The 13,706-nt window shown below is 36.0% G+C and overlaps 2 protein-coding genes across 3 annotated transcripts in view; one reads left to right on the forward strand and one right to left on the reverse strand.

Moving 5' to 3' along the window:
• OPHN1 (oligophrenin 1) overlaps positions 1–13,706 on the forward strand; it is a 315,778-nt gene that overhangs the window by 92,954 nt on the left and 209,118 nt on the right. The window lies entirely within an intron of this gene.
• On the reverse strand, positions 6,371–6,934 carry LOC123628886 (60S ribosomal protein L21-like). The gene has a single exon (XM_045538907.1). The coding sequence runs from the start codon at positions 6,898–6,900 to the stop codon at positions 6,418–6,420; it is 483 nt and encodes a 160-aa protein (XP_045394863.1). The 5' UTR covers positions 6,901–6,934; the 3' UTR covers positions 6,371–6,417.

Consider the following 13,706-nt stretch of genomic DNA (forward strand, 5'->3'; position numbering starts at 1 on the left):
GGTTTCCTTTGGTGGTTTCAGATTGCTAGCTTCTCTAGCACCTAGACTGGGATAGATGAGGCCAAAAACATAACCCAGAAAAATGAGCTCAGTGTTGGTCCCTGGGTTCCTGTGTTCTCTAGCTGATAGAGTTCCCTAATAGTTTCTATCAGGGCCTCTTTTTCAATACTTGTCTCTTTTTGTTTTTTTTTAATGCAGTCATGTACTGCATACTGACCTTTCTGTCAATGACACATACATGATGGTGGTTCCATAAGATTATAATGGAGCTGCCTTGGACCGGTGTGCCATTTATCTTTTATATTGCATTTTCATGATGCCTTTTCTATGTTTAGATACGTTTAAATACACAAATACTTACCATTGTGTTACAATTGTCTACACTGTTCAGTACAGTAAAATGCTGTAGGGGGTCTGTAACCCAGGAGCAATAGGCTATACCATTTTATCTAGGTGTGTAGTAGGGCATACCATTTAGGTTTGTGTTAAGTACACTCCAATGTTTGCACAATGACAAAATTGCCTAATGATGCCTTTCACAGGTGGATTTCTCAGAAAGTATCTCCATCATTGAGGGATGCATGACTGTTTGTATTTCCCAGCTCTTTTAAAACTGTTTTGCTTTGGATAATTTCCTCAGGTCGGTTTTTCAGTGTAGTAATATAGGTCGAGTATCCCTTGTCCAAAATGTTTGGTAACAGAAGTATTTTATTTAGATTTTTTCTTTGATTTTAGTATGTTTGCTTATACATAATACATAATGAGATATCTTGAGGATAGGACCCAAGTCTAAACATGAAATTCATTTATGTTTTCATGTACACCTTATGACACACAACCTGAAGGTAATTTTATACAATATTTTAAATAATTTTGTGCATGAAACAATGTTTGTGTTAAGTACTTAGCCATGTTGGCGCTCAGAAAGTTTTGGATTTTGGAGGATTTCAGATTTCAGATTTTCAAATTAAGAGTTGTTCAACCTGTAGTAAGTTGATACTTTCTTCTCTGAGCACTTTAAATGTAACACTACTACCTTTTCTTTTGACTTTTCATTCAGAGTCTTGTGTTTATTTCATATGCAATGTCCATGGTGTTTAACTGTATTTAATACTTAGCAAGAGTTATAGGTAGGAATAGGGAAAAGAATGCCTACTTTAATCTCCTGGGAAGTAAAAAGTTCTTCTTTCTTTTTTATTCTCTGAAACAGCTGTAAAACATTTGAAGTTTTATTAACATTCACTGTAAAACTGCCTGAACTTTTTGTATTTGTTTACAGGGAAGATGGTTTAGGTGCCTGGGGAGGAAGGAAGGATAGGTGGGGGAGTAGTGTATAGTTTATATTGCAAATTTATCATTTTAGTGGTTGTCTTTTGAGGTTTCATGTTTCTTTTCTGGTTAGTTTAGGTAATTATGATTTTGAATTTTACCATTCATGAAAGTGATTTACTTCAACATTTATTAGGTTTTTTTTTCTTTCAAAATTGTTTTAGAATTTTTCATTCGTAGTTACTTTATATTTTTATTATTATTTATCCTGGTGTATATATAGTGGTCTACACAAGTTCTAAGTGATTGCCCACTTTACTAATTTTTTAAAATTATTTGCATAATTTTTATATAATTCTCTTATGATCTTAAAAATCTCTACTGTATCTGCAGTCATGAGACTTTTCATTCCTAATCTTGTTTACTTGTCCCATTTGTTTTGGTCAATCTTGCTAGATGTTAATCTGTACTTTTAGTGTTTTCAAAGAACCAATTTTTGGTTTTATTTGGTCCTTCATATCCCTTTTCTTTTTCATTAACTTATTTAACTTATGCTTTTATCCTTATTTCTCTTCCTCCTCTACAGTTTTTTTGGAGACTTTTTTTTCTTAGCTTTTAAAATTGGATGTTGGCTGTGCATGGTGGCTCACTCCTGTAATCCTAGCACTCTGGGAGGCCGAGGTGGGAGGATCGCTCGAGGTCAGGAGTTCGAGACCAGCCTGAGCAAGAGTGAGACCCCGTCCCTACTAAAAATAGAAAGAAATGATCTGGACAACTAAAAGTATATAGAAAAAATGAGCCAGGCATGATGGTGCATGCCTGTAGTCCCAGGAGGATTGCTTGAGCCCAGGAGTTTGAGGTTGCTGTGAGCTAGGCTGATGCCACGGCACTCTAGCCTGGGCGACAAAGTGAGACTCTGTCTCAAAAAAAAAAAAAAAAAAAAAAAAAAAAAGGATGTTAAACTCCTCACTTTTCATTCATCCTTGTTATGTAAAATATCCATTTAAGCTATAAATCTCCTCTAAGAACTACTTTAGCTGCATACTGCAACTTTTGATATGTAGTACTTTTGCCATTTTTATTGCATGATATTTTGCAATTTTTAAAAAGATTTTTTTCTTTAATCCATAATTATTTAGAAGTATATCTTAGTCTAAATATATATATATTTTTGGATATCTTTGTTATTGCTTTATGAATTTGTTGTTTTGTGATCCCATAAGACAGTTTGTATGGTAATTTTGAGATGCTGGTGAGACTTTTCTGTGTTCTATTATGGTCAGTTTTCATTAATGTTATAAATGTACTAAAAAATGTTGGGCACAGGGTTTTTTAATATATATGTATAAATGTTTTATATATGTATATTTATATGTATATGTATATACATAATATATAAATGAAAATAATATACATATGCATATTTAGATTATGCTTGTTATTTGTGTTGGTCAAATATTTTATGCTCATAATTTTCTTGATCTATCAGTACAGTTAAATTCTTATGATTGTGAATTTGTCATTTTATTTTAATTCTGTCAATTTTATATATGTGTTTGTGTATATATTTGACATTTTTATTAGGTACATACAGATTTAAGAGTTATATATTTTTGCTGCATTTTTTAGATTTACTGAAATCTGCATTACTCAGATTTACTGAGTAAAACCTCTTTCTAACCTTTGTAATGTTTTTATTTGCTTTACTTTGTTTGATATTTATATTGCTGTTCCAGCTTTCCTCTGGTTAGTATTTTCTCAGTATTTTTATTTTCCATTATATTATTTTCAACTAATTTGAGTGTTTTAGTTGTGCTACCTGTAAACAGGACATAGCCAGACTTAAAAAAAAAAAAATGTGTTTATCTCTCTTTCATTGTGTTTACATTTATTGCACTTATTATTTAGACTTAGTTTTACTATCCTATTTTTCCATTGACCGTGCTCTTCTTCGCTGTTTTTTTTAATTTCCCACCTTCTGTTGTATTGGGTGTCGTTTTATTCATTTTTTTTCAATTTTAGAATTTACCAATTCCATGTCTCCTTACGTTGGATATACTTAGACATTTTATAAGTTGGCAATATAAACACCTTAAACTGAGCTACCCTCTCCCATCTTCTATTTAATCGTTGACTAATGTTTTAGTTTCACTTCATTATTTACTCCCTATTAGATACTATTAATAATTATCACAGTGAAATTTATTTATACATAGCAATAATACCTCTTTGAATATTTTCTTACCCCAGTACCTTTTTTACTTGTAAAATATGCACAACAATATTTGCTATATTAACCATTATGAAATGTACAATTCAGTGGCATTAAATACATTCATAATGCTGTGCAGTCATCACCACTATTTCCAGAATTTTTTTTTTTTTTTTTTGAGACAGAGTCTTGCTTTGTTGCCCAGGCTAGAGAGAGTGCCATGGCATCAGCCTAGCTCACAGCAACCTCAAACTCCTGGGCTCAAGCAATCCTCCTGCCTCAGCCTCCTGAGTAGCTGGGACTACAGGCATGCGCCACCATGCCCGGCTAATTTTTTCCATATATATTTTTAGTTGGCCAGATAATTTTTTTTATTTTTAGTAGAGACGGGGTCTCGCTCTTGCTCAGGCTGGTCTCGAACTCCTGACCTCGAGAGATCCGCCTGCCTCGGCCTCCCAGAGTGCTGGGATTACAGGTGTGAGCCACCGTGCCCAGCCTACATATTTGATTTTTTGAGGAACTACCCAAACTGTGTTCTACAGTGACTGTACCATTTACATTCTCACCAGTAATACATGAGGGTTCCAATTTCTCAAATCCTTGGCAACACTTGTTATTTTCCTTTTTTTTTTTTTTTTTTTTTTGCTATAGTCATTCTAATGTGTGTGAAGTAGCATCCTCATTGTGGTTTTGATTTTGGCTAGTGATGTTGAGCAACTTATCTTTAGAGAAATGGCTATTCAAATCCTTTGCCCATTTTTGACTTGGGTTATTTGTATTTTCTTGTTGAGTTTTACGGGTTCCCTATATATTCTTTCTGGATGTTACTCCCTTGTCAGATATGTGATTGGGATGTATTTTCTTCTATTGTATGGGTACCTTTTCACTGTCTTGGTAGTCCCCTTTGATGCACAAAAGTTTTTAATTTTGATGAAGTCTAGTTTACCTATTTTTTTCTTTTGTTGCTGGTGCTTTTGGTATTATATTCAAGAACTTACTGTCAACTCCATTGTCATGAAGATTTTCCACTATGTTTTCTTCTAAGACTATCATAGTTTTATCTCTTATGTTTAGAGCTTTGATCTCTTGTGAGTTAATTTTTCTGTATGGTATCGGGCAAGAGTCTAACTTCATTTTTTCTGCGTGTGAATATCCAGTTTACCCAGCACCATATGTTGAAAAAACCTTTGTATATTGAATAGTCTTGGCACCCTTGTTGAAAATCAATTGACCATATATGCTAAGGTTTATTTGTGGGCATTCTATTTTACATTATTCTGTTCCATTCCATTTTTCAAAATGTCTGTCTTTATGCCAGTACCACACTGCTTTGACTATAATACCTTTATTGTTAAGTTTTTAAATCTGCAAATGTGAGACCTCCAACTCTGTTCTTTTTCAAGATTGTTTTGTCTATTCGGTGTCTCTTAAGATTCCATATGAATTTTAGGATGGATCTTTCTGTTTCTGCAAAAAATGCCATTGGGTTATTCACAGGGTTTACATTGAATCTATAGATTGCTTTGCTTAGTATTATCAGCTTAACAACATTAAGTCCTGTGGTCCCCAACCCAGCGTGCTGTGGCCTATTAGGAACCAGGCCATATAGTAGGAGGTGAGCAGTTGGGTGGGTGTGGGGGGGGGCGTATGCAGCACAGAAGGAGGTGAGTGGGGCAAGGGAGTAAAGTTTCATCTGTATTTACAGCAGCTCCCCATTGCTTATATCACTGCCTGAGCTCCACCTCCCCTCCCTGCCCCCGTCAGTGAAAAAACTGTCTTCCATGAAACCAGTCCCTGGTGCCAAAAAGATTGGGGACCACTGTTCTAATCCATGAACATAAATGCCTTGCTTTGCATGTATTTGTATCTTTTAAATTTTTTGTCATTAATACTTTGTAGTTTTTAGTATACAAGTCTTTTGCCTCCTTGGTTAAATTTATTCCTAAGTATTTTATTCTTTTTGACACTACTGTAAATGGAATTCGTTTCTCAATTTTGTTTTAAATTATTCATTTTTAGGGTATAGAAATGCAGTTTTTTGTGTGTAGATTTTGTATCCTGTAGCTTTTCTAAGTTCGTTTATTAGCTCTGATAGTATTTTTTGTGAATCTGATAGTATTTTTTGTGAATAGTATTTTTTGTGAATTTTAGGATTTTCTGCATATAAATTTATGTCATTGGCAAGCAGACATAATTTTACTTTTTCCTTTCCAATTCGAATATCTTTTATTTCTTAATTGTTTTCTGACCAGAACTTTCAATACTGTGTTGAATAGAAATGGTGAAAGCAGCATCCTTCTTTTTCTTGATCTTAGAGGAAAAGCTTTCAGACTTTCATCATTGAGCATGATGTTAGCTGTGGGTTTTTCATTTATGACCTTTATCATGTTGAGGAAACATGAGGAAATCATGTTGTGTTCATAGTTTATTTAGTGTTTGTTTTTATGATAACAGTGTTGAATTTTGTCAGATGTTTTTGTGTTGAATTTTGTCAAATGCCTTCCACTGGGGAGGCAAGGGCTAGTAAAAATACCTTGAAACTTTCTTGCCAATTTGAAGATGGATTTTACTTGATTTGGGACCTTTGCTGGATTGTAGTAAAGATTTGACTATTTTGTATAAGTCCTACAAAGTTGGTTCAGACAGCTTCTGGTTTTTTTGATGTTTCTGTGGAGAATGTTCCCCCATGCCTTTTATTCCCTTCTTTGGGTATTCCTTTTTTTTTTTTTTTTTTTTTTTTTTAGAGTCTAGCGGCTTTTATTAGTTTTCTCTCCTATGCCATGAACTCACAGGGAATAGGTTCCAGCAAGGCTCAAGGTCCTTTTCTTATGCTTCTTGCAAAGTGTGGTATGCCTATTACACCATGAATTCACAGGGATTGGGTCCCAGCACCTCGGGCTCCTCTCCACTGCTTCTCACAAAGTGTGAGACACCTATTATGCCATGAATTCATAGGGAATAGGTTCCAGCAGCTCGAGCTCCTTTCCATTGGTTCTCACAAAGTGTGCTTCTCTGGGTGGAACAGGCTGGCGCTTCAATTGAACCCAGGTTCCTTTCTCTTTGGCTTCCTTCTTTTTCTGATCATTTTCCTTCACACGTTTCAGGAAGCTATCTGGGCTCTTAGAGTGCTTAATGTGCTCAGTATGCACATTAATCCTCTTGGCAAGAATCTTGCCCTTAACTGGTTTGTTTACAACAATTCCAACAGCATGCTGGGTAACATTGTAGACTCTTCCAGTTTTACCGTGGTAACATTTGTGGGGCATGCCTTTTTGAACAGTACCCATTCCCTTGATGTCTACAATATCACCTTTGTTGTAGATTCGCATGTATGTGGCCAAAGGAACAACTCCATGTTTTCTAAAAGGCCTAGAGAACATGTATCGGGTACCTCTCCTCTTTCCCTTTGTGTTCATCATTTTGGCGAATTACTGGAAGATGGTGGCTCTGGCTGAAAGGCTGGGTATTCCTTGATAGGGCCTCTTGTCCTATCCTTATCTCTTTATTTCTTTTATATTTTCCAGCTTTCTTTTTCTCTCTGTGCTGTGTGATTTCCTCAGATCTGATTTCCAGTTTGCTACTAGTAAGTTGATTGTTATTTTCTCCTAGCATGTTCAAATTAATACTCCAGTTTTTGGTAGCATTAGTTATTGTAGTGGATGAGAAAATGGTTGTCATTTTGATTATTGTTTCTTTTGAGATGATTTGTCATTAGAATATGGATTCTTCACCATCAAATTGGTATTAACTGATGAACACTTAAGTGCATATATAGATAGTAATGATATTCATTGGGTGTTTGGCAGATGGGAGGAGGGAAGAGGGGATGGGTATATAATATACACACCTAATGGGTGTGGTACACACTGTCTGGGGGATGGACACGCTTGAAGCTCTGACTTGGGTGGGACAAGGGCAATATATGTAACCTAAACATTTGTACCCCCGTAATATGCTGAAATAAAAAAAAATAAATACCATTACTAGAGCTAAAATAAAAGAATCTGGATTTTAATTTTTTCTGTCTTTGAATATTTTAAATGTACTTATTTTAAAAATATTTTTTGGATTGTAATAGTACAATCCTAGTTCTTACAGAAGAGAATCCACTTGGTTGCTTTGACTGCTGTCTGTCTGTCATGTTGGTTTACTAGTGTGGTTTGTAATTTTTGACTCTGAAGTTCTCTTGGATGGCAGTTGTTTCTTTGGGATTTTCTTCTTTGACCTGGGTTCTAGAGATGTTTTTTGGGGCAGTTTTTCTTTTTACCTCTTCTTGGAGCTTGCTGCTGCTGGTTCAGAATTTGTTTTAATTTTTTAAAACCTAAGTGGGCAGTATAAATTTAAATGATAAAGCTTCTGGGTAACTGTTGTACCACAGTGTAAGGCTACCTGCCATATTCCCTGCGGTGTCCTGGGCCAGTGGGCTTCATGCCGTAACCTTATTTCAAACTCCCAGTTCCTGAAGAATGTCCTTCTGCCTACGGGATGAAATTCTAATTCCCACCTACAGTCAGTCCTTGCTATTCATTGTAGTTATGTTCTATAAAGTCAGTGTAAACATTGAATTAATGAATACTGAACTATTGCTTCTAGAGGAGATACAGGGTTAGGTTCTTGTGAGCCTCTCTTCATAACATTTTTATCAACCAGTCAATACATAACCTTGTATGTTTCTATTCAAAGATACCTTACCTTACATATGTTGTTGATTCATTACCATTGAAGTCACGACTAACAGCACTGTATAACTGGTGCCTGAATGAAGGTTATCTAACACGTATTTCTCTATAAGGACATCCCAGCCTTCTTGCCCTTAGGGCCACTAGACATGACTTGAGTACTATGCTTAGGGGCCATATTAAACAGCTAAATCACCAACAAAAAGTAGAAAACTGTGAAAAGCACGGTACCAAATAGATCAGGAAAAGGACATTTGTTTATAGTATGAGAGCTCAAACAGGAAAGCAATGTCCCCTTTTCGACCTCTGGTGACTCAGATTTTTGACAGCTCTTTAAATAGCCATGAATGAACAGGGAGGTGTCATAAGTATTGATCTTTGGGTTATAAATCAATTTATTGATTAGACAAATAAAGAATACAGAATCTGCAAATAATGAGGATTGAATGTATCTAGTTCTGAAACCTCTCTACTGGCTATTTGGCTTTAGCCACTGCTCTCTGCTCTGGCTTTGAATTTCTCTTTCATTTCTAGTACTTGGGAGCTTCTTTTTTTTGCGTTCTAGGTCTGCTATGTAGTTTTAAAAGACTCACACCCACATTTGTTACACTTTACCCAGTATTTCTGTGTATTTGGATTAGGAGCAGAATATTTTGGTTAAAATCAATCTGACTTATTATGTGGGTATGTTATTTACTTATAAAGAAGTAAAACATATACTCAGGACTGTTAAAGCTAGAAGAGATCTTAAAGATTATCTTGATGGGTCCTTAACTTGTGCTTCAGGGCATCTGGGATCTCTTGAGATTGTACAGAAGTTAGTATATGTACATTTTTCTGGGAAGAAAGTTCATATCTTTTATCATATTCTCAAGGGGTCTATGCTTCTTTAAAAATGTAAGAAGCACTGTTCTAGTCTACTTGTATTTTAATTTGACAGGACAATTGCATATGTTCTCATTAGTTTATATCAGTCCAGTTAATAGTAACATTAGCTCGATTTTAAAATAAAAATAATCACATTTATGAAATGATTTCTAGTTTTTTAAAGAAATTTACCATGTCATCTTATTTTAATCTCTTCACAACCCTCTGAGGTAGATGATATCCTCGTTTTACAATTGCAGGAACTGAAGGAAAATCACAAAAGCTGCTAAGTAGTAGGATTTTTTGTTTTTGTTTTATTCGTTGAGGCTCAGAGAGCCAAAGTAGCTTTCCCAAACCCACAACACTGATTTGTTCCAGAGTCAAGACTAGAACTCCAGTCATAGTGATATTTCCACTACCTCATTCTGCTTTGGAAAAGCATACAACCTTACCAGGTGGTAATATGATGATTCATTTAAACTAATAAATTCTTAAGTAGAAAAGGATGCATGTGTTAAGAGAACATTTTTATTTCTTTTTAAACTGAAAGCAGCCAAAACCACCAAGCCCAGCAATCCCTTGGGCATTTCCATTGTGTAATCTACTTTAGAAGTAAAGTTGCATCCATTAAGTTGTGAGTCATATTGAAACTTGACTATTTGAGTTTCATCCCAATTAAAAACTGCATGCAAATGGAGTTACCATACACAATTCAGGTAAATATATATACCCATACTTGTAGATAAGAGAAAGTTACTTCTGTAATTGGAAACTAATTAGGACTTGGGTTCATTATTTCTTTTTCTTGACACATCCTTCTTCCACTGCTAGGTTTATCTGTGCTTTTGCCACTATTATCTCAGAAAAATTTCTGTAGGTTTTCCTTATGCAGCTTTTAGGGCAAAATGGATTCCTGGCAGAATTCACATGGAGTTTCCTATATCTACTCTCTATAAATCCCTAATGCTGCTGTAGCACCGAAACTTTAAGCTTTACTGAATTTTTGAGATATTTGATATTATTGAAACCACTGAAATGGCAGTAAATTGCTTATATTTTAAAGTAGACTTAGGGGAAAAGTAGATTTACTTTTTGCGATAGCTCGAATCTATTAAATAAATGAGAAATTTAGAAATTAAGAAGTACATTTAGTGTTTGAAAGTCATGCATTCATTCAACTAACATATATTTGAGGGCCTGCTTTATACCAAACATTATATTAGGCTTTGAGATTATGGCTAAGAAAAGATTCTTTTTGGTCTGAAACAGCTCATATCTTTTACTCCTCCCACATTCTTGCTCCCTTCTTTGTATCTCCCCACTTCTCTTTCCAGTTATTAATAGTTACTGGCTCCTGCCAAATTTTTTGATAACCTTTCTTTCTTTCCTTTTCTTTCTTCCTTTTTTTTTTTTTCTTTTTTATTAACAGGATCTTGCTTTGTTGCCTAGGCTGGAGTATAGTGGTGTGATCATAGGTCACTGCAGCATTGAACTCCTGGGCTCAGGCAATCCTCCTGCCTCAGCCTCCAAGGAGTAGCGGGGACTACAGGCAGGTGCCACCACACTTGGCTAATTTTTAAATTTTTTGTAGAGATGGGGTCTCACTATGTTGTCCAGGCCTGATAAAGTTTCTAATAACTGAATGCCTGAATTTTTTTTCTAACATTTCCAAGTAGTCAGCTGCAGCAATGAGGAGCTTATCATCTTAGCCTGGGTTCCCCCCTAAAAGCAGGAGAGCTTGGCACAGAGGCTTGTGAGCAGGTATAATAGTTTATGTGAGAGCAGGCGTGAAGGACAAAGGAGTGAAATGGGAAAGAGAAAAAGCCAGTTTTTGGACATATTGTCAAGTTGGCCCATGCTTAGGCAACTAGTTTAATCCTGCTGGAACCTCTGAAGAGCTTTATGAAATATGACTGACAGCTAGCATCTGAGGACTAAAAAGACTGCAGAATTTATCGATCAGCTACCTCACCACCTATATGTGTTTGGCCCCAGGGTGTTAAGTCCTCCATACTTCCAAGTTGCATGTGTGTGTGTGTGTGTGTGTGTCAAAGTCTTAGAATTTATAACTACAACAAAATCAAGAGGAGAGGCCAAGAGAATTGCAGGGTTGTAAAAGAGGAGTCCTGTGCACACAGTAATTTATTCTATAGTAAATTCAAATTTTAGTACAACTCTCATTTTTATGTCCCATCAAATTGTTCTGTCTTTCAGAGCCAGACATCAGGATTATTGATGTTTCAAATTTGTTTAGGCTAAGAGCCTAAACTGAATTTTTTCTCTTACCTTGGCTTCAATGACACCACTCTTTGCTGGCATTCCACCTACCTGTCGGCCTCCTTTCTTAGGCTCCTTCATAAGCTTCTCTTCTATATAGTCCTAAAGTGGTGGTGTTCCTGAATTCTGTCCTCATTCTTATCACTTCCACTACCCTAGCTTCAACTTCATCTTTACACTAATGACTTCAGAGTTGAAATCCTCCAGCCCAGGTCCCTTTCCTGAGCTCCAGACCCCTAAATCTAACACTGTGCTGGCCATCACCTGGATGCCCCCCACTGTACCTTGAATTTAACAATTCCCCAACCTGTTCCTCTGCCTGTATCCTCTGGGTTGATAGCTAGATCATCCATCTGATTGCTGATTAACTTCTTCTCCTTCCTCCTCATCCCACACCACCAGTCACTGTCTTCTTTCTTTTGCCAAAACATCTCCTTGCCATTGCAATAGCAAAGGTATAAATGTGTTTGAATGTATACCTTAACATTATTGCAGTAGTCTCCTGAGAGCTGTCAGAGTGATTTTCTACTCATCTATCAATCATATTTTCTCATTTTTCTGCTTAAAAGCTTTTGATGGCTCATTAGCTGTATGCCCAAATTCCTTAGGATTTTATGCAGTGTCTCTTAAAGCCTGTCCTCAGTTTAGATTTCCAGCCTCATCTGCTACTATACTCATTTTGTTTCAGCTAGAATGAGCCTGCAGTTTCCTAACTACTCAGTGTTTGTGTGTGTGTGCATACACGTGTGCTGTTCTGTGCAATTTGGGGAGCTCCTACACAGTCCTTCAGAGCCCAGCTTAAATGTCTCTACTCAGTGAGGCTTTCCCTGAAAACCCTCTTCTACTCCCAGTATTATTCATTCTACTGTGCTCTTGTCACCTGGACCTTCCATTTCTTATCACACTGGATTACAAGGACTTGTTCACACATGTGTTCTCTTCTATATGCCCTGATATCTCTGAGGACATGAAGTGTATCTTAACCGTTCTGCCTTCTGAGCACCCACACAGTACCTGACTCAGAGTGTGCCTTTAGTGACTTTATTTATTCATTTATTCAACAAGTATTTGATGAGTGCTTGCTCTTTGTCAGGCATTATTTTAGGTGCTGGAGATACAGGGTCCTGGCTGTCATTGAGAATACAGTGTAGTGTTGGAGTAAGAAAAGATGGCTCGCCCACATGGTTGGTAAGTTGGTCTTGATTGACAGAAGCAGATCATTTCCTCTTGATTTGAAATGAGCCTCTCACTTCCAGGAAATACCATTATTTGTTGTCAATAATAAATTTCAGGTTTTCAAGCAAAAATTGGAATTGTAGAAAACATGTATGCATCACTACGTGCTTTATAGCTTTCCAATATTTAGACTGTTATGATGAGATTGGTGGTGATGTTAACAAGGTGTTTTTTATATTGAATAATGAAATGTGTCAACATTTGGAAGATTTGTATAACCTAGTGAACTAATATTTTACCAATGACCAATGCATGATGTTACCAGGTCACACATAGGCAAGAGATTCATACATGGGTAAAGATGCATTCAAAGTATAAGATATAGACCAATCGGTTTTACTGGATAAAGGTATGAAAAAGTCATTGATAATGGTTTCTGATTCTACATTGCAACTAACTTTTAAGAATCTATCACTTGTCAAGTTTTGGTTTGGTAACAAAGAAGATTAATATAATTATCTGAAAGGCTATGCTCCTTCCTTTTTGAACTACTTATCTGTGTGAGGACAAAATTTCTTTATATCCTCATACCGAAACAACAGATCACAAAAGATGGCATGCAGAAGCAGCTGTGATAATCCAACTGTTTTCTATTAAGCCATACATTAAAGAGATTTTTAAAAATGTAAAATAGGCCGGGCATGGTGGCTCACGCTTGTAATCCTAGCACTCTGGGAGGCCGAGGAGGTGGATTGTTTGAGCTCAGGAGTTCAAGACCAGTCTGAGCAAGAGCAAGACCTCCATCTCTACTAAAAATAGAAAGAAATTAGCCAGACAACTAAAAACTATATAGAAAAAATGAGCCGGGCATGGTGGCGCATGCCTGTAGTCCCAGCTACTCAGGAGGCTGAGGCAGAAAGATCGCTTGAGTCTTAGGAGTTTGAGGTTGCTGTGAACTAGGCTGATGCCATGGCACTCTAGTCTGGGCAACAGAGTGAGACTCTGTCTCAAAAAAAAAAAAAAAAAAAAAGTAAAATAATGCCAATTGCCTATATATTTTTTATTTTAGATAGTATAGTTGCTTTTCATAAAATATATTTATGTTAACATGTAACCAGTTTATTACTGTAATTTAAAATAAATTAATAATTATTTAAAACAGGTCTCAGTTTTCATTTCTGACACAGTAAATAGCAATTACATCTATTGTATCTATACACATAAAT

Source organism: Lemur catta, chromosome X (assembly GCF_020740605.2).
Source record: "Lemur catta isolate mLemCat1 chromosome X, mLemCat1.pri, whole genome shotgun sequence".
NCBI classification, from domain to species: Eukaryota; Metazoa; Chordata; class Mammalia; order Primates; family Lemuridae; genus Lemur; species Lemur catta.